At 41.4% G+C, this 18,259-nt stretch overlaps 1 protein-coding gene across 1 annotated transcript in view; it reads left to right on the plus strand.

Moving 5' to 3' along the window:
• The first annotated feature begins 1,353 nt into the window (after window positions 1-1,353).
• The window catches only part of Zcchc4 (zinc finger CCHC-type containing 4), a 51,937-nt gene continuing 35,031 nt past the window's right edge, over window positions 1,354-18,259 (plus strand). Inside the window, 5 exon segments of the mRNA XM_004847194.3 lie at window positions 1,354-1,530; window positions 2,369-2,487; window positions 3,802-3,884; window positions 16,111-16,386; window positions 16,826-16,906. Coding sequence (XP_004847251.2) covers window positions 1,404-1,530; window positions 2,369-2,487; window positions 3,802-3,884; window positions 16,111-16,386; window positions 16,826-16,906 — 686 coding nt within the window. The 5' untranslated portion in view covers window positions 1,354-1,403.

Consider the following 18,259-nt stretch of genomic DNA (forward strand, 5'->3'; position numbering starts at 1 on the left):
AAATGTATTACAGTAAAAGACATATTGTCATTAATCCCTTCAAAATCTGCCCTCTCCCTTCAAACACACTTATCTCATCGTTCTTGCTACTTTCTGAAGCAGTTGGAGAAGTCCTCTTTGGTGAGTATGTTTAAGAAGTGTGATGAAAAATTCAGTAAATGCTGCTGCCAAATGCCATGTAGCAGAAAGGCAGGTCTCTAAAAACAGGACGCTGAGTCTTTATCCACCTTAGTCACTGGATCTGACACCAGGCGACCTCTGGTTGTTCCCCAAAGACAAAATGACTGTGAAACCTGCACAAGCGCCAGGACCCGAGTTCAAGCCCCGGTACCGCCCCCCCCAAAAAAAATTTTTTTAAAAAATGACTGTGAAAGGGAAACGTTTTTGAATCCATTCAGAACACCAAGGCAGTCATAGTATTATGATTGACCTGATTACTGTAAGTGTGAGTCCTGAAATGGGACAGATTGGTTCCTCTCATTTTATTATTCTTTTAAAAAATTATTTTAGCTATTCTCCCACCTTTTCATATAATGTTCAGAATATAATGTTCATATAATGTTCATAATGGCTATATTATGTATAGCTGGCTGAGTATCAGATAGAAATTGCACTAAATCGCATCTTTACTATGTTTTCTTGCAAATAATGATGATAATATGGCCAGTAAATCTTATGTTAGATTTATACATATTTCATTTATTCAATCAGTTGTAACTTTTAAATTTTATTGTCCATGTGATTGCTGCTAGCATGTAGAAATACATTGATTTTTGTATGTTTAGCCCCTATCCTGCAACCTTGCCAAATTCAGTTCAAGCTGGAAGTTGTGAGAACTGTACATTCTTTGGCATTTTCCAAGTACTGTAGACAATTATATCATTGGTAAATAGCGACATTTTTCTTCCCTTCTGATGTACAAATGTCCACAGGTATGCAATTGTAATTTATAATTACAGACGTTGTCCAAGAGTTGCAAACTGGGCACTGTAAACTATGGCTCTGTAAAAACAGAGGGCTCCATCACATGCAGCTGTTGCAACCATTTTAGCTATTTCAATTATTCAGCTATTTGTCAGCTTGTTGGTTTGGACCTCTCACCTTCCAAAGATTCATCTCATCAGCAGGCTATATTCTTTTGAAAAAAGAGTGTTTAGAGGTGCTTAAGGTAAGGCAGGTATGAGGGATCTCTTGGTACAGGTCGAACCTAGAGTCCCACAAGTAGGGGTCACTTAAGGGCCAGGCCCCTGAACCACAGACTGCATTTGGGGCAAGGCTTCCACCGCGGCGGCCCTGGTCTCCTCCCAGCCGCGCAGGGGCGCTGTGGGTCCCTGCTGCTCGCGGCGGCGCTCTTCCTCCGTCTCCTTGGTTCGGACTGAGGCTTTTGGGACGGCGGCGGAAAGATGGCGGCCCCCAGGTACGGGCGGGAGTCCGTGGAGGCAGAGCCTGGCGCTGGGAGCCAGGGAACCTCGGGAGTGGAGATGGTGCTCCTTTCGGATCCTGCCTCACCCGCCCCGCTTTGCCCTCATGGTAGGTGGGCGTCTGGACTCAGCCTGTCTGGCAGGCGCCAGGGCCGTGGGTTGTGGGCTTTTAGGATTTTTCTCCGGAAGAGGTTTGTCTATGCTTTCCCCTCACCATGTGTGATTCATAAAAAAGCACCGCTTTTTGGGGATGTTGTTTTTTCACCTGATCTGAGAAGCCTTCCGAGAAGTCCCTACTCTCGGAGTTTTGCCGGCAGGGCTATTATATCTCTGATTTGGAGAAAGGGTCAGAGGGTAGGGAAAGGGGATATATGGTGTTGAAAAATGCCGGTTGACAGGTAGTTGGGGTTTCATTTGTTGATTTGCTATCTATCTATCTATCTTTCTTTCTTTCTTTATTTTTTGTCTAAGTAGAATGATAGAAATTTTGCCTGCAATGTAGACCCAGTTTTTCTTTAACTTGTAGAGAGAGGATGTGTCCAACTCTTAAAAGTTCAGGTTTTCACTGAAAAAATAACTGCACTGGAGATGGAGATGGCAGAACTATCAATTCTCTGAGGTTCTTTTGTTTTCAGGTTTCTTTTAAAAAGTTTTATTAGTACTGTATATGTTTGCAGTACGTACTGATTACATTCATCGTGAGGAGTTGGTGGACCCAGATTTGTGACATTCATTGTGGACAACTATACTGCCCATAGCGTTTTCTTTCTGGGGAGACCAATTTTCTTAAATTATTTCTCAGTAGTTAGTACCCGAATGTTGTGACTGAGAAAAAAAAATTATTGTTATAAGTTGTGCATAAAGCCTAAACAAGTTTTATTAAGGTAATGAAAGCTAAGAACTTGATGCAGATTACTATGGTCATTTTTTTTCTATTGTGGAACTAGGACCTACTCTTCTGTTTGTAAAGATGAGCCAAGGGAAGGAAGAAACACGAAGGTTTTATGCCTGCTCAGCCTGTAGAGATAGAAAAGACTGTAATTTTTTTCAGTGGGAAGATGAAAAGGTATGACAACTTTTTGGATACTTTTCAATGTATATCAGTTTCATCAAGAATGTTTAAGCTAATAAAAACATGCAGTTTGAACATTATATGAGATAAATCTCTTAAGAGAGATGAAGATACCATGTTTTTTAGTTTAGGAGACTAGAGTTAATACTCAATGCCAAACTTAATCTGATTATTGATATCTTACTCTGTTCTTAAGAGTGATGTATTAATATTGGGTGGCCTGGGTTCTCTCTCTTAGCTTAGGCTTCTATACCAGGAGTACTGAAGACTAGGTGACATAAACCAGGCTCACAGTTCTACAGACTAAAAAGTCTAAAGTAAGAAGCCCTGGCAGGTCCAGTGCCTGGTGAGGACCTCTTCCTGCTCTGCAGGTGTCGGTCTTCTTACTGTGTTCATGATCAGGACAGGCAGCCAGGAGGGAGATAGGAAGGAAAGGGTAAAGGGAGTCAAAAATGGAACCCACCCAAGCCAGGGGTACTAATTCATTCATGAGGGCGCTACCCTCATGATCTGAATGACCTAATTACTTCTCAAAAGTCCTACTCTAAATTGAGGTCTAGTGTCCCAGGTTATGGAATATTTGTGTAGACTTCACTGGTTGAGCATCCCTAATGAAAATTCAGATCTTTGGATTAGGGAAGCTCTACCTTTACCATCACTGGGGGTTAGACTTTAAATAGGAATTTTGGGGCGGGGGGGATACAAACGTTCCATTTGTGAGTTGGCAGTGTTCCATTTGCAAATAGTGTATAGATTTCTCCCAGAAACGTCTCAGTCAGTGATGGTGAACCTCTTAGAGATTTCAATAATAACAGACAGCCCACTGCAGCAGGCGTGCCATAGTTTCGCCACCTGCGATTGATTTAGGTAACCATAATTCCAGGATATGTCAGGAAAACTCTGTTTCATACACTTGCACTGAACATCCTTGCACATGACCAATGAAGGCACATAAAAGTATAGTTATGAACTTGGTCTCCCTTTGGATCAAGTTCCAGTTAAAGTTTTTGAAAGCTTTGATTTGAGAATTTTCAGCTTTGTTAGGTTTAAGGGAAAGCAGCCTCTTTAGCATTCTTCTCCAAGCCTGTTAAAATCACCATGTAGGAGTTACTGTAGCTCTCAGTGCTTTGAGATGTGTGTTGCTTCCAACTGCTATGCAATCTGCCCAGTTTCCGGCCCCCCCACAAATGCCTGTTTTTGATATTAAACTGCTTGAATTTCTTGCTCTTTGCTATCAGATGTGATAACAGTTTTTCTAGATCAGTAGTAAGTGTGATAGTTTGTTAAATGGGTTTTGTACTCTTTCAGCTGTCGGGAGCGAGACTCACCGCCCGGGAAGCTCATAACCAAAGATGTCGTCCTCCCCTCTCCCGAATGCAGTGTGTGCAAAGGTACTGATGTGCTGTTGTTTCCCTGATGATTTTAGCTGTAATGTTTCTTTAATTTTTTTTTCTGTTCCTTTATTATTTTAGCTGTAATCTTTGCTTTTTTTCAATCCAATAAATTTACTTTTATTTGCTTATTTATTTTTATTGTGGAAAAATACATATATAACATAAACCTTGCCGTTTTAATCCTTTTAAAGTGTATAATTCAGTGACATTATTTTTACAACATTGGGCAACCATCACCACTATTTCCTGAAGTTTTTCATCACTTCAAGCAATGACTCTGCCACCCTTAAACAGTAACTCCTCATTTTATCTCCCCCAAACCCAGGTAACCTTTATATGAACTTTTTGTTGCTGTGAATTTGACTATTCCAGGTACCTCACATAAGACGAATTACACTGTGTTTGTGCTTTTTTTGTCTGGCTTCTTTCATTTAGCATATTTTCAAGGTGCACTCATGCTGTAGCATGTGACAGACTTTTTTCTTTTTATAGCATTGTATGTATAGACCACAGTTGGTTTTTTTGTTTATTTGTTTTTGAGACAGGCTCCCACTGTGTACCTCAGGCTGGCCTTGAACTCCCAGCAGCCCTCCTGGTTCAGCCTCCTGAATGCTGGGATTATAGGTGTGTACCACCATGCATGCCTGGGTGTTTCGAAGTTTTTTTTTTTTGGTACCGAGTGTTGAACTCAGGACCTTGCGCTTTCGGGGCAGGCGGCGGAACCACTGAGCTAAATCCCCAGCCCCATGTTTCACAGTTTTTTATCCCTTCATCTGTTGGTAGACACTTGGGTTGTTTTCACCTTTGACTGTTGTGTGCTACAATGAAGATTAGCATATTGTAATGCTACAATGAAAATTAGCTTACAAGATTAGCGTACAAATAGCTGTTGGAGTCGGTGTTCAGTTCTTATAGGTAGACACTTAATTGCTTGGTCATATAGTAACTCTAGTGTTTTCCTTTTTAATTTTTAAAAATTTTGTTAGTATGTTTGTGATACATAGTAATTACATTCTATGTTCAGAGGTTTTTTTGTTTTGTTTTGTTTTGTTTTTTTCGGTTTTTTGACACAAGGTCTTGCTATGTAGTTCAGGCTGGCCTTGAACTCACTATGTAGCCCAGGCTGGCTTGGAACTCACAGCAATCCTCTCCTGCGTCTGCCTCCCAGGTGCTGGAATTACAGGCGTGCGCCACCATTTCCAGCTGTTCAGTTTTTTAAGGAGTCGCCAAACTTTCCCACAGCGGCCGCACCATTTAATATCCTGTCACCAGTGTACAAGCGCTTCACCAGAGCCTCAGCAGCACTGACTCTTTTATTGTTTCTACAGCCATCCTGGTAGTTATGACGTGGTGTGTTGCAGTTTTTTTGAGACAGGGTTTCACTATGTAGTCTAGGCTGTCATCAAACTGAGGTTTTGATTTTTTTTTGTTGTTATTCCCAAATTATTAAGATGCTGATTATCTTTTCACGTGTGCTTTGGCCATCTGTATATCTTCTTTGGAGGAATATTTTCGAACCATGTGTTTACTTTTAACTGGGTTGTGTCCCTTTTGGTTGAGTCACAGGAGTCCTTTATGGGTTCTGGATTTTATATGCTTAATCAGATTTGTGATTTGTATGTATTTTCTCTCATTTTGTAGGTTGTCTTTTTACTTTCTTACTTTCTTGATGCGCATGAGACTTTTTTGGGGGTACCAGGGATCAAACTCCGGACTCTGCATTTGTGAGGCAGGCGTGGTGAGACTTTTAATTTTAATGTAGTCTAATTTATCAGTGTTTTTTTTTATTTCTTGCACTTTTGGTATCTTAGCTAAGAACACATTGCCTAATCCAGTGTCAGGAACATTTTTGTAATGTTTCCTTCTAGAAATACAAAACCAAAACATTTTTTAAAGTTGTAAGCATCTCTGTATTAAAATCTGCATTTTTGAAGTGTCTTATTAGGTGACTTGGAGTCACAAGCCTGGGAGGGCCGTGCCCCCCTTGTGACATAGGCATGGTTCTCTGTGTCCTGGAAGAGGCTCTTTGAGAAGTCTCGGTCAGGTTTGCTGATGACAAGGAGATTTTCTTTTTCTTTTTTTTTTTTCGGTAGTACTGTTGTTGAGCCCAGAGCCTTTGCACTGAACTTCCCATCGCTAAGTTGATAAGTTGTTGAGGCTGAGTGCAATCTTTAAATCCTCCTGCCTTGGCCTTCCAGAGTGCTGGGGTTGCAGGTGTGCCTGGCTAAATAGGTTTTCAGTTCATTGACAGTTCCTTCTGTTATTTGGGCTGCTGTGTTGAGGATTGTGAGACTTCATTCTGCCTAAGAGCAAAAGGGTCCCTGGATCTGTTTAAATCTTTCCTGAGCTTCTTGCGTTTTAAAGCCCTCTGAGGAGGAGGAGGCTTTTCTTAACAGAACTTCATTGCAAGTGAATTGAGCAGGATGGCGAGGTCACCGCTGTGCTAGGTGTTTTCCGCCATTTAATCCCACCAAGGTGTTTTGCTTAGATGAGAAAGTGGAGGCTTGCAGAAGTTAGGTGACTTCACACTCATGCTGCGAGTGACTGAGCCACAATCCCACATTTGTGTCTCTGCCTCTGAAGAGTCATTTTGAAACCTAAAAGGAGCCAGCAGTTAGTAAATGACACATAACAATTTAAAGTAGGGTGACAGGAAGGGATAAAAGGTAAGAAGTGAAACACAGAAAGATCATGATGGATTCTCATGAGAGGAAATAGAATACTGGATGTGCAGGCAGTAGAAAAACCTTGCCTGTGGTTTCTCCCTTGAACCCACCACATTTGTAGTATTTCTTGCTGGTTTTTCCTCTATGCCAAGGTTTTTATTTTTTTTTACAAGGTTGTAGTTGTAATATGTATGGAGTTTTGTACTTTTCCCTATTTTAAATCTGATAAGCATTGTTTTTCTAGTTAGTACTTCATAAGGATATCAGTGATTCAATTAAAAATCCAGGTCACCTTCTTTCTCTATATAATAAAATTTCAGGCTGCCCCTGAACCACTGTTCTTGTCCTCTGCTCCCAGAAATGGATTTTTTTTTTTGGTACTGGGGATCAAACTCGGTTCCTTGCACTTGTGCAGCAGGCAGCGAAACCACTGAGCTAAGTCCCTGGCTCAGAAATGGGTTTTTGATAATAAAGTTGTTTTTTTCTTTTTTCTTTTTGGTACTGGGGATTGAACTTGGGACCACTGAGCTAAATCCCTGCCCCCCCCCCTTTTTCTTGCTGGGAGTCAAACCCAGGTTTTGCATATGCTAGGCAAGTGCTCTGCACTGAACTCCATCCCTACCCCCATGATAACGACTTTTTGAAATGCTCATTTCAGAGTCATTAAAACAAAACACTGGCTGGAATAGGAAGGCATAAAGGATTTCCAAAAGCTCATTTCTTGGGCACCATAACTTTGTCTCGTGCGGATCCTTGAGAGAAAGTCTTAATAAAATTATTTCCAACATCATAAACCATTCGTGCCCCGTAGCCTCAGGTTTTGCAGTCAGCACCCAGCCTCTGACCTGCCGCCCATTACGGGTTCACTCACAGGCGTGTGTTGAGGCCTGGGAAGGGAGGTGAGGTGTGGGAAGGTCCTGCAGGGTGAGGGCTGTTCACACCCGCAGGCCTTGGAGGAGACCTAAGGCTCTCGGAGTGAGGTGCCTGGTGCCAATGAGGCAGTAGCCATAGCTACAGTTCAAGGACTTGGTGCTCTCAGCCAGGTTTGAGAAGATGGGCAAAAGTTGACACTTTCTGAAATGCAGTAGTGGGGATGTCATTGCATCACTTTCTACTGGATGTTCCTGTGCTTTCTTATACGCGTTGTAGAAAGCAAAAGTTTGAAATCAGTCATTCCTGTCAAAGTTTATAGTGCTTTAAGATAAGACCTATTGAAATGTTGTCTTTTTAAAGCCAAAGGCTTAGTAAATTACCGGTTCTCTTAGTATGTCTTCTTCAACCTGAGACTGAATTCTTCTTCTGTATGAATCCATGTCAGGATGGGCATGGTGGCACGGGCCTGTAATCCCAGCACTCAGGAGGCTGAGGCAAGAGGATTGCTGTGAGTTCAAGGCCAGCCTGGGCTACATAGTAAGTCGAAGTCCAACCTGAATGACATAGCAAGACCCTGTCTCACAGAAACAGCAAAAAAATAAATCCATCTAAGGATGATGTACTCTTACTCGAGATCATAATTGCTTCCTAAATTGTGGGCAGTTTAATTTTATACAGCTCATTTATAAGTTAGCTGTATTAAAAAAGTTAGCTGTGTTAAAGTATTACTGTATTTGAAATATTAAACTGCATTTAAACTTCATACCTATTCTGCAAAGCAAATTGCACTCATTGTGGAGTAACTCTTGCTTTTCATTGACTGATGTATTTTTGAAATTGTCAGAAAGGAATGAAGTAAAGCAAGAGAAATGAAGCTTTGTCCCCAGTCTTTTCATGGGATTCGCAGCCCTGCACGGATTCCCAGTTTACAGAACGGGTGTGGATACTCGTTTTTCTAATCTCGCTCTTTGAACCATGCTTTATGGTCATAAGTGTTTGGTTGGCAGATTTACATTCTGTACTTGGGCTTTGCTTTTCCTTACAGTTTTTAGCTGGCTGTTATGCTCTGAAATGTGTTAACTCTTCTATTATGTAGATGTTTTCACCCTTATTGTGACCTGTGGAGTCTTAGGGAAGATAAATGTGAATGCTAAAATCAGTGTTAATTTATGTGCATCCAGATAATTTTGTTTAGCTGATATTTCATTTGGTTATGTTTTTTTCAGAGCTCATTTAAACTTAGATTTTCAAGGTCTGCTATTAGAGAAATGCCATAAACATAATTTGTGTACTCCAAGAAAGGCAAATGAAACATCAAATGGAGATCAATAAAAATGACATTTCAAAATGCTAGCCTGCAATTTGTGAGTCACGCTGAGCCATGCAGCAGAATGAATTTCCTGTCCCCCCAGGGTATGTGCAGTAAAAACGAATAAGGAGCACGAGTCATCCTTAGTGCTTCTTGCTCTCCTGTTCTTTCTACCAGAGTAAAAAAGCCTCCTGTCTGACTGCTAAATTTAAAGCAATATAGTTGAATAATTGTGATTTTGAAGTGAGAAGTATGCTCAGGATCTCTTTATCTTTTGTCAAGAAAAGGTTAGTAGACGAGCAATAAAGCTTTCTGAAGGGCAGTTTTGCAATACAGTACTTAACAGGAAGTAAAACCCAAAGGTACATCGGGTAACTGGCAGCTCATTCGGCAGTGTTCTTTTTCTCCTTTTAAAAACAACTAAGCTTAGGTCCTGGCGGTGGGGGAGTCGTCCTGCTGCACATCACTGCTTTAACTCTCCGTCCTTTCCTGCTGCTGAGCCTGCGCATTCCGTTTTCAGCTTGCAGCACCCTGTGCGACCCTTGTGATCATCTTTCAGCATCAAAGTCTGGTACTTCATCTGGACATGGGATCTTCCTTCGTAGGTCCTTTTTCAAGCCTGTTATTACTGTGGGCATGCTTTCACAGAAGTGTTCACTGCTGGTATCAAATGCATGGCACCGTCCCATGTTTCAGTACTGGCCAGGGATCTCGGCGGTACACAGGACTGACTTGAAGACAGGACAGCGCCTGGAGCTGGAGCCGAGTTTGCGCATGGGCAGGCAGTTGAACCATGCCAGAACCTCTGTTTGGTGACAGCAGTCAGCAGTCAGGCCTCAGTGTCCTGCACACTGAGGGAGAGAAGCTCTTAGCTGGGCTGAGATGGGGTGTTTGGATGTTGCCCTGTGGTCCAATCTGTCAGGCTTTTGGGATGGGTTTAGCTCCCTTTCGTCACAGACGTAACGGATAAGCTTGGTCTTAGCATCGCTATGTTATTTTGTGCTTATTTTTGTTGCTTCTTTTTCTTCTCTTTAACTTCATGATCTGTGTTTCCTTTTTTCCTACGTTTCCTCTATTTTTGTTCTAGTGTTGCCTTGTAACTTTATACCACACTTAATCTTTTTTATCTAAAACAATGAGAAATGATGGACTTAGCATTTCTTCCTGTTTTCCTTCTTTATAATCACTCTCTGATTTTAGTTTATTGTTTCTTTTTGGGGTTAGAATATACCTTTGGATATTGCTTATACCTTTTACTTGAGTTTTCAGTTTTAGATAATATCTGCTGACCCATGGCACTAAAACCTGAGGAAATCACTACACTTTCTCTGGTTCCTGCCTTCTCTTACCCCTTTTTCTTGGATCTATCTTACTTGCTTTGTGCAGTGTAACTGCAGTCTCCACACTTGTCTGTCTGGATTCTGTGGCTAAATGGATTTATTCGTTCCTTACTAATACCCCCTTGGCTGTAGTTTCTTCATATCCTATTTGGTGGAACTTCAAAGCAGTTCTTACTTCTTGTACAGAAGTTTATTAATCAAAGAATTTTAAATCAAAACCTCTATTTGGCTACTGTGGCTCTGCTGTACGAAATGCGCAGGGTGGGCAGATTCTTGGAGACAGACAGGCGATGGGTAGAGGCAGCAGGGGCAGAGGGAGTCAGCTTGGTCAGAGTGGGCTTCCTTTTGGAGGTGATGAAAATGATATTAGAATGTGACAATGTGGCACAACTTTGTGAATATACCAAAATCCACTGAAATTTTTAAATGGTGAGTTGTACAGTATATGAATTAATATTTTGGGGCTGGGGGTTTAGCTCAGGGGTTCTGCTGCCTGCCTCGCAAGCACAAGGTCCTGAGTTCAATCCCTGGTACCAAAAAAAAAAAGTTGTCTCCTGAATTATATTTCAATAAGAAAATCTGTGTGTGGCAGTAAAAGCAAATAATTTTGTGAGGTTTTACAAAGAACAGCTAAGACCCCCATTTCCACGCTGGCATTTCTCCCTCCCTAAAAGCAGCCAGAGCCAGCTCTTTTGGCTGATTCTTTAGAATTTACCTTCCTACCTTTAGTGATGTTAAAATTAATCACGGGTTTTCATATCAGCCAGCCTGAATCGTCCATTAGACAGTTCCTTATCAGCCTTGGCCTGGAGATTTAGCAGTAATTGATGATCATATGCTAGAGATTATAAAGAGTTATAAAATCCAATCACTGTTTATGTATATATGAGCAGTAATTCTTCTGTAAAGAAGAACTTTGTTTCATCAGCTATTGGCTTGCCTTATTACATACAGTTCATATGAGAAGAGACAAGATAAATATTAAATTTTTCCCTTCTTGTCTTTTCATTAAAATGTTTTCACCTTGTCGAAAATTGAACCCAGAGTCTCATGCCTGCTCAGCACTTGCTCTACAACTGAGGTGCCTCCCTCCCCATTCTTTTTAACCAGTTTTCAGAATAATGATTTGGTATTCCAGCAGCTTCCGAATTTGGTTTATTGGGGGTCATTGTTTTGGGTTCGCTGTATTGTTTTTTGTTTTCATAGTATGGGGGATTGAACCAGGGCCTCGCACTGAGATACATTCCCAGTCTTTTAAATATTTTTAAAAATCTTTAGTCAAGAGTTTCGCCATCTTGCCCGGGCTGACCTAAAGCTTGTGATCCTCCTGCCTCCATCTCCTGAGTAGCTGGGGTTACAGGCATGCACCACCAGGCCCAGCAGTTGTTTTTGTGTATCAGTATCAAAACATGTATTTTAAAATTTTGGGGCTTTTTTAGTTCATTAAAATCATTATTCTTTTTGATGTAGTCCTTTTTTTTTTTTTTTTGGTCTGGAGATTGAACTCAGGACTTTAACACTGAGCTATTTCCCTAGCCCCTGTTTTATTTTTTATTTTGATATAGAGTCTTGCTAAGTTGCTAAATTGACCCTCTAGGTACAATCTTGTGATCCTTCCGCCTTAGGCTGCCAGAGTGCTAGAATTCAGGCACATGCCACTCTGCCTAGCTATTAAATATTTCTTTTTTTTGGTACTGGGGATCGAACTCAGGACCTCACACTTGCCAGGCAGGCACTGTGCTGCTGAGCTACATCCCTGGCAAGTATTTCATATTTTTAATGGTATTTCAAATCTTGTTCTTTTTAAATTTCAGTTTCTGATTGTTGCTAGTCTGTAACAATATAGTTGGTTTGGTGTATTGATTTATTTTTAATTTTAAAATCATGATACGTTTACTGTTATTTCCAGCAGCTTTTTTTGAAAATTTCCTTAGGACTTTGTACATATATGAGCATCTTGTCTGTGAATAAAGAAATTTTAATGTTTCCTTTCCAATCTATGCCTCTTATTTCTTTATCTTGTCTTACTAAGCTGGCCAGGAGCCCTGGTTGCTAGTGAGATAGTACAAATAGGCATCGTTGCATTGTCCCCATTTTAAGGGGGACAGTCTTTTATCAGTATGCTGCTAGCCACAGGTTTTTCTTAGTGACCTTTTTCAGTCTAGACCTGTGTTTTAAGAACCTTTATCATTGTTGGATGCTTGGTTTTGTTGTGTTATTTTCTGCAGCAGGTGGGATGACTTTTTTTTTTTTGTACCAGGGATAGAACTCAGGTCCTTGCACTTTCAAGACAGGCGGTGTAACCACTGAGCTAAATCCCCTGGCAGGGATGACTGTTTTTAAAACTATTAATATGGTGAACCCACTGGTTGAATTGAGACATTAAAGCACCCTGCATTCCTAAGATGAAGTATAGTTGGTCATGGCACAGTACTTTTTTTAATGTGTTGCTGGTTTTGTTTTACTATTTAGTTTGTGTTTATGAGGTATATAGATGTATAGTTTTCTTGTAATCTTTTTTTTTCCCCTCTTTCCGTCTTTGGTATCAGATAATGCTGTCATAAAGTGGATCGGGAAGCATCCACCCCTTTTCAGGTTTCTGGGAGAATGATGTAGATGTGGTATTGCTCTGCTGTCCTTCTTCTTGTGTTGTTTTCACTGGGAAACCTGATGTCATTCTTACTTTTTTTTTTTCTGGAGATGGGGTCTCGCTATGCAGCGCACCACCACACCCAGCTCAGATTTTCTGGTTTTTTGTTTTTTTTTTCTGGTACCGGGGATTGAACTCAGGACCTTTTGCTTGCCAGGCAGGCGCAGCACCACTGAGCTACATCTCCAGCTTTCTGTTTATTACTGATTTTGAAAAACTTTATAGTGTATCTAGGAGTTTCCCCTCATATTTGTGCTTGTGGTTCCCTGAGCTTCTTGAATTTTCTGATGTAATTTTGAAAAATTTCTCCATTATAGTCAGAAGATTTTCCGTCCCTCTCCCCCATTTAGAGAACCCCAGTCACACACATCGAGGGCTTGATGTTTCAGTTTGGATAGCTTCTGAGGGTACGCCTTCAGGGTTACAGATCTTTCCCGTCGTCTCTAAACTGCTCTTAATCCTGTCTGTGGTGGTTTTCATCTCAGACAATTTAAAAGAATGTGTGTAGGTTTGCCATGAGCCATCTTTTTCTTGCCTGTCCCCCACCCGCAGGATTGAACCCAAGGCTCACGTAAGCACCGTAAGCAGCCTCAGCACCGCCTACCCCAGCCCTCCGTGTCTTCGCCTCGCAGGTTCATGCTTCTCCTCCTTGCCTTCCTCAGCCTCATAGTCCTCATTGCCATTGTCCTCCTCCTTTGGTCTTCTCTTTCAACTCCTCCTTCTCTTCCTCACTCTTTCCCTCCTCCTCCTTATTGAACCCCACCGTGCTGCATCCACAGCTCTTTTTTTATTTTGAGACAGGGCCTTATTATCTTATTCAGGCTGGGTTCAAACTTAGGATCCTCCTGCCTCAGCCTCTGGAGTGGCTGGAATTACAAATGTGTGCCACACATGTGGTCCCTCTATCTTGAACACATGGACTACAGCTATAATAATAAGTGGCTTTAATGTCTCTCTTTACTCATTATATCATCTTCCTTTGTCATTTCTAGTTGGTTTGGGGTGGGTTTTTTTTTTTTGGTACCAGGGATCAAACTCGGGACCTTACACTTTGGAGGCAGGCAGCAGCACCACTGAGCTAAATCCCTGGCCCTGGTTTGGGGTTTTTTGTCATCATCATGGTCACATTTTACTGTTTCTTTGCCTACCTGGTAATAAGCATGTGATTGGATGGTGGCAGTGTGAATTTTACTTGTTCTGTGCTGGATGGTGGATGGTATTCCTTTGTCCGTTCCTTTGCCCTTGCTCTGTGGTTCTTTCTGTGCTGTCACAGTCATTGTGATGGAGCCCGCACAGCCTAGCAGGGTCTCTGACCCTTGAGAGGAAATGTGTGCCTGCATGAGGGAATCATCGCAGATCTTGGGGTGCCCCCTCCCCACACCATCTCTCTCCTCTTTGGTGTGCACTATTCTGCCCTCCTTGTACTCTGGGTATGCTCACTAGTCCTCTGCCTGGGACCCCCTTCCACCACTCGGTCTCATCAGTTTGCTGAGCGCTGTGCGCACGAGCATGCGCTCTTGTGTGTGTGTGTGTGTGTGTGTGTGTCCCCTGCCCCAGGTGAGGTGGGCGCCTTCCCAGCTGCATGGGGCTTTGTCTCATCCCTTCCCTCAGGGGTCACTGTCTTGGGTGACCAGTTGTCTAATGTCTTCAAAGTGTTGTTTCATGTATTATTTTCTGTTTAAAAATTATTCTGAGGGTCAGGAGCATAAATCTGGCATCTGTGACTCTGTCCAGCCTGGGTGTGGAAGTCTTCAGTACTTAACATTCAGTGATATCGGGAATCATAGTACATTCAGTGTTTCAGTTGCCGAAGTGTCTGTTGCTTCTTCCCACTTGCGTTTCATGTCTTACTTTGCATTACTGGGAAGCTCCTTCTAATACCCCTCTTCGCTTTCTTTCTAGCTATGGGTAAAGTTGTCAAAGGATCAATCATTATAGAAATAGACATGCTTAAGTTACTGGCCCTGTAGCTGATTTCTTGTGGTAGCCACTTAGATTGACTTGTCACACCCTTGGGTGCTTTGAAGTGAAACTGTGCTTAGGTAGAAAAAGTATTAATGCTCAATTTGATCCCTTGTTAAGTTTACAGGTTTGTTTTGGGGTTTTTTTTGGTACCGGGGATTGAACTCAGGACCTTGCACTTGCCAGGCAGGCGGCACCACTGAAGCTAAATCCCCGGGCCCAAGTTGACAGTTTTTATATTGCATTTCACAATTTTGTTTTCTTCGAAATTTTTGGACTCTTGTCAGACTCTAAGAATCTTTAGTGCACTATTCAGCATGCTTCAATTTAAGCTGGAGGAGGTGGTGCACGCCTGGAATCTCAGCTACTTAGGAGGCTGAGGTGGGAAGATTGCAAATTCAAGGCCAGCCTGGGGAGCTAGTGAGACAGTGTCTCAAAAAGAGATGGGGATGTAGCTCAGTAGTAAGCACCCCAGGGTTTGATCCCCAGTACTACAAACAAAAACAAAGCAACAACAAAAGAAAAAGAAAAAAAAAAAGCTGTTTGGGATTTAGACTTTTTGATCCTCAATGAATTTCTTTTTCTTTTCTCTTCTTACTCTGATTTCTTTTCTTTTTTTTGGTCTTACTCTGATTTCACAGCTGGTGTAATATAAAATCAACAAGTTTTTTTTGTTTGTTTGTGGCACTGCAGTTAACCCAGGACCTTCACACTGAGCTACATCCCCATAGAGTAAGACCTTGTGTCCAAGAAACAAAACATAAAACAAAGCAAAAACTCTCTAATAAAGTGAAAACAGAGAAATGGCGGCTTTGAGTTGAGGTGTCAGAGTGACGTAAAGGAACCAAGTGAGAGATCTGACATAGTGCTTCACGGCTGAGAATCCTGTCTAGGTTTTGGTGGTGCTGACATCAGCCTCCGCCAGTTTGGCTAGGAGCAGAGGAGCTCGGTAGGAACAGCTTTCCCTTTAGTAGGTAATTTTTCTTGCTAAGTATGCCATAAGAACTTGAAGAATGATCTTAATTTCTCATTTTAAAATGACTCAATCCAGCCAGACTGTTTAACACTTCAGAGTCGGAACACATGGATTTGTCAATAAATTTAAATGTGACAGTAGTTGTCATTACTATAAGTTGTTGGAGTAATATATTATATTCACATTTTAAATGGATATTGATCTTCATTCAGTGACTAAATTGAAGCATCTCAATTCTTATGAAATTGCTGATTCTTTTCCACTTTGTAGTTATATAGCCAGACATAAATTCTAGCCAACATTCTCCGGATATTTCTTACCTTTGCTTCTTTATGCAGTACCCTTTAGGAAGTATGACTACTTTCTGGATACTGAAAATAGTAAAGATACACTGTCATTAAAGCAACAAAGTTAACATACCCGTCTCTGTTTAATTGTGTCTTGAAGGTACTTGAGGTTCATCCAGTTGCCCTTGACTGAGAGAAAGTTCTGCTGCAGCTGTCAGCAGTTGCTGCTACCAGATGAGTGGGGGGAGCACCGAGAGCATCAGGTGGTGGGGGATGTTTCTGTTACCCAGTTAAGAAGGCCCAGCCAACTCCTTTACCCCCTGGAAAACAAGAAGACAAATGCCCAGTATCTGTTTGCGGATCGGACCTGTCAGTTCTTGGTTGGCCTTCTCTCTGCCCTGGGCTTCAGAAGGGTACTGTGTGTTGGCACACCAAGGTATGTTCTGAGGATTTAAAAAAAGTTCTCCTGTTGCTGGTGTTTAAACTGTGGAAAAACTTTGTCAAGTAATTTTTTTACTGTGTGCAGTGTACAATGTGAAGCGCTGAGAACTCACAGGAAGTGGGAAGGCTGCTCCCCCTCTTTGGGATTTGCAGCTTGTATTCCATTGAAGAGATTTCTTTCTGCTGTATGAGAGGAGATCCTTCTTGATTTGAGTCTTAAATTGTCTGTGATATTAGACCTCTCTGCTTCAGATAAGTTCGTAGCTTTTAAAAATGTGTGCAAAACTGAAACCTGGGTGACACCTGCCAAATTCTTTTCAGGGTTTCGTTGAAATATCAGAGGTCACAGAATATTGGTGGGTTTTGTTGTTTATTTGCTTAATGTCTATGGCATTTTAATTTCTCATTAAATTTGCTTTTACTGATCGCTTTAGGTTGCATGAGCTGATCAGGTTGACAGCATCCGGTGACAAGAAGTCTAACCTTAAAAGCCTTTTATTGGATATTGATTTTCGGTAGGTTTACGAAATACAATAATTATTCTTCATTGTTCCTTGTTTTTTTTTTTTTTTCTCTTCTTAACTGTTTATAATCTGTCACAAATCTTTAACATTTAGAAGTAGAAATTGGTTATAAAGCACCTTTTTAATCACATAAACAGCAGGTAATCTTCTGTATTTCAAGTATGGAGGCAATTGATTTCCTCGATTTTTCTCTGTGCACTGTAGCTAGCTGTCTGTGACTTGTAACTTCAAGATGAATTAATTCTTTTTGAATTAAGTTTCAAAGATACACTGAGCTGCCTTGTGCTTAGTCAGATTTCTAGGACTTCGTTTCACCATCAGATCTTTAAAGCATGAAAAGGAACTTAAAATATGTTTTACCAGGTGATCTATATCTCTCACTGGACACAGCCTGAAGCGAAGGGAGTGGCTGAGTAGGGAGAAGACAGGTGTCAGAGCTTCACACAGATGAGCTGTGTGGGAGAGCATAAGAATCTGACTGTGAGCCAGGTGTGCTGGCTCTCCAGAGGCTGAGGCAGGAGGATTGCCAGGAGTTGAAGGCCTGCCTGAGCTACACAGTGAGACTGTCTCAAAAAGCCAAAAAAGAAAAAGAATCCAATGGCATTAGACACAGACCTCAGGTGTCTGACACATGGCACATCTTCCATCTACTGTCTATAATTCTGTGGCACTGAAATATTCTTCCTAGTTTCTGTAATTGTTTGAATTCCAGGAGTCCACTGTAACTTTATAAGACACTGTGTTCTGAGTTATCATTTATATGATTTTGAATGCATTATAGGAATCAGGCTTTGTGTTTCTTTGTACTTAGATCTGATAGCCTGTTGGGCTGATATTCCAGTATTTGCTGGAGAAAATCTGTGAAATTTTTAAAGTGTAAAATGTCATGTTAGGGCTGGGGATTTAGCTCAGTGGCACCATACCTGCCTCGCAAGTACAAGGTCCTGAGTTCGAGCCCTGGTACCAAAAAAATAAAAATAAATAAATAAATAAAATGTCATGTTAAGAAGCATAGCTTTTGTAATTTTTCTTTATGTTTCCAAATCAACTTTATTTCACCTAATATAAGCAACTGCATTTCCCAGGTTTTCACTCCTTACTAACAGGCCTGGTCTGCTAAGCGCTCACTCTCCCTTAACAGCACTCACAGTTAAGTGGCATCTGCTTGACACGAGTGATCCTTGGCAAGATGAAACTGGAGGTTTCTTATTAAAGAGGAGTCACAGGGGGTGATGTCACACACTTGTACTCCCCGCTACGTGGGAGGCTGAGGCAGGAGGATCACAGTTCGAAAGCCAGCCTGGGTGACTGAGACCCTGCTGCAAATTAAACAAACAAACAAAT

The sequence above is a fragment of the Heterocephalus glaber genome, unplaced genomic scaffold, assembly GCF_053883595.1.
Source record: "Heterocephalus glaber isolate CG9 unplaced genomic scaffold, H.glaber_assembly_v1.0 deba00001509, whole genome shotgun sequence".
Taxonomy (NCBI): domain Eukaryota; kingdom Metazoa; phylum Chordata; class Mammalia; order Rodentia; family Bathyergidae; genus Heterocephalus; species Heterocephalus glaber.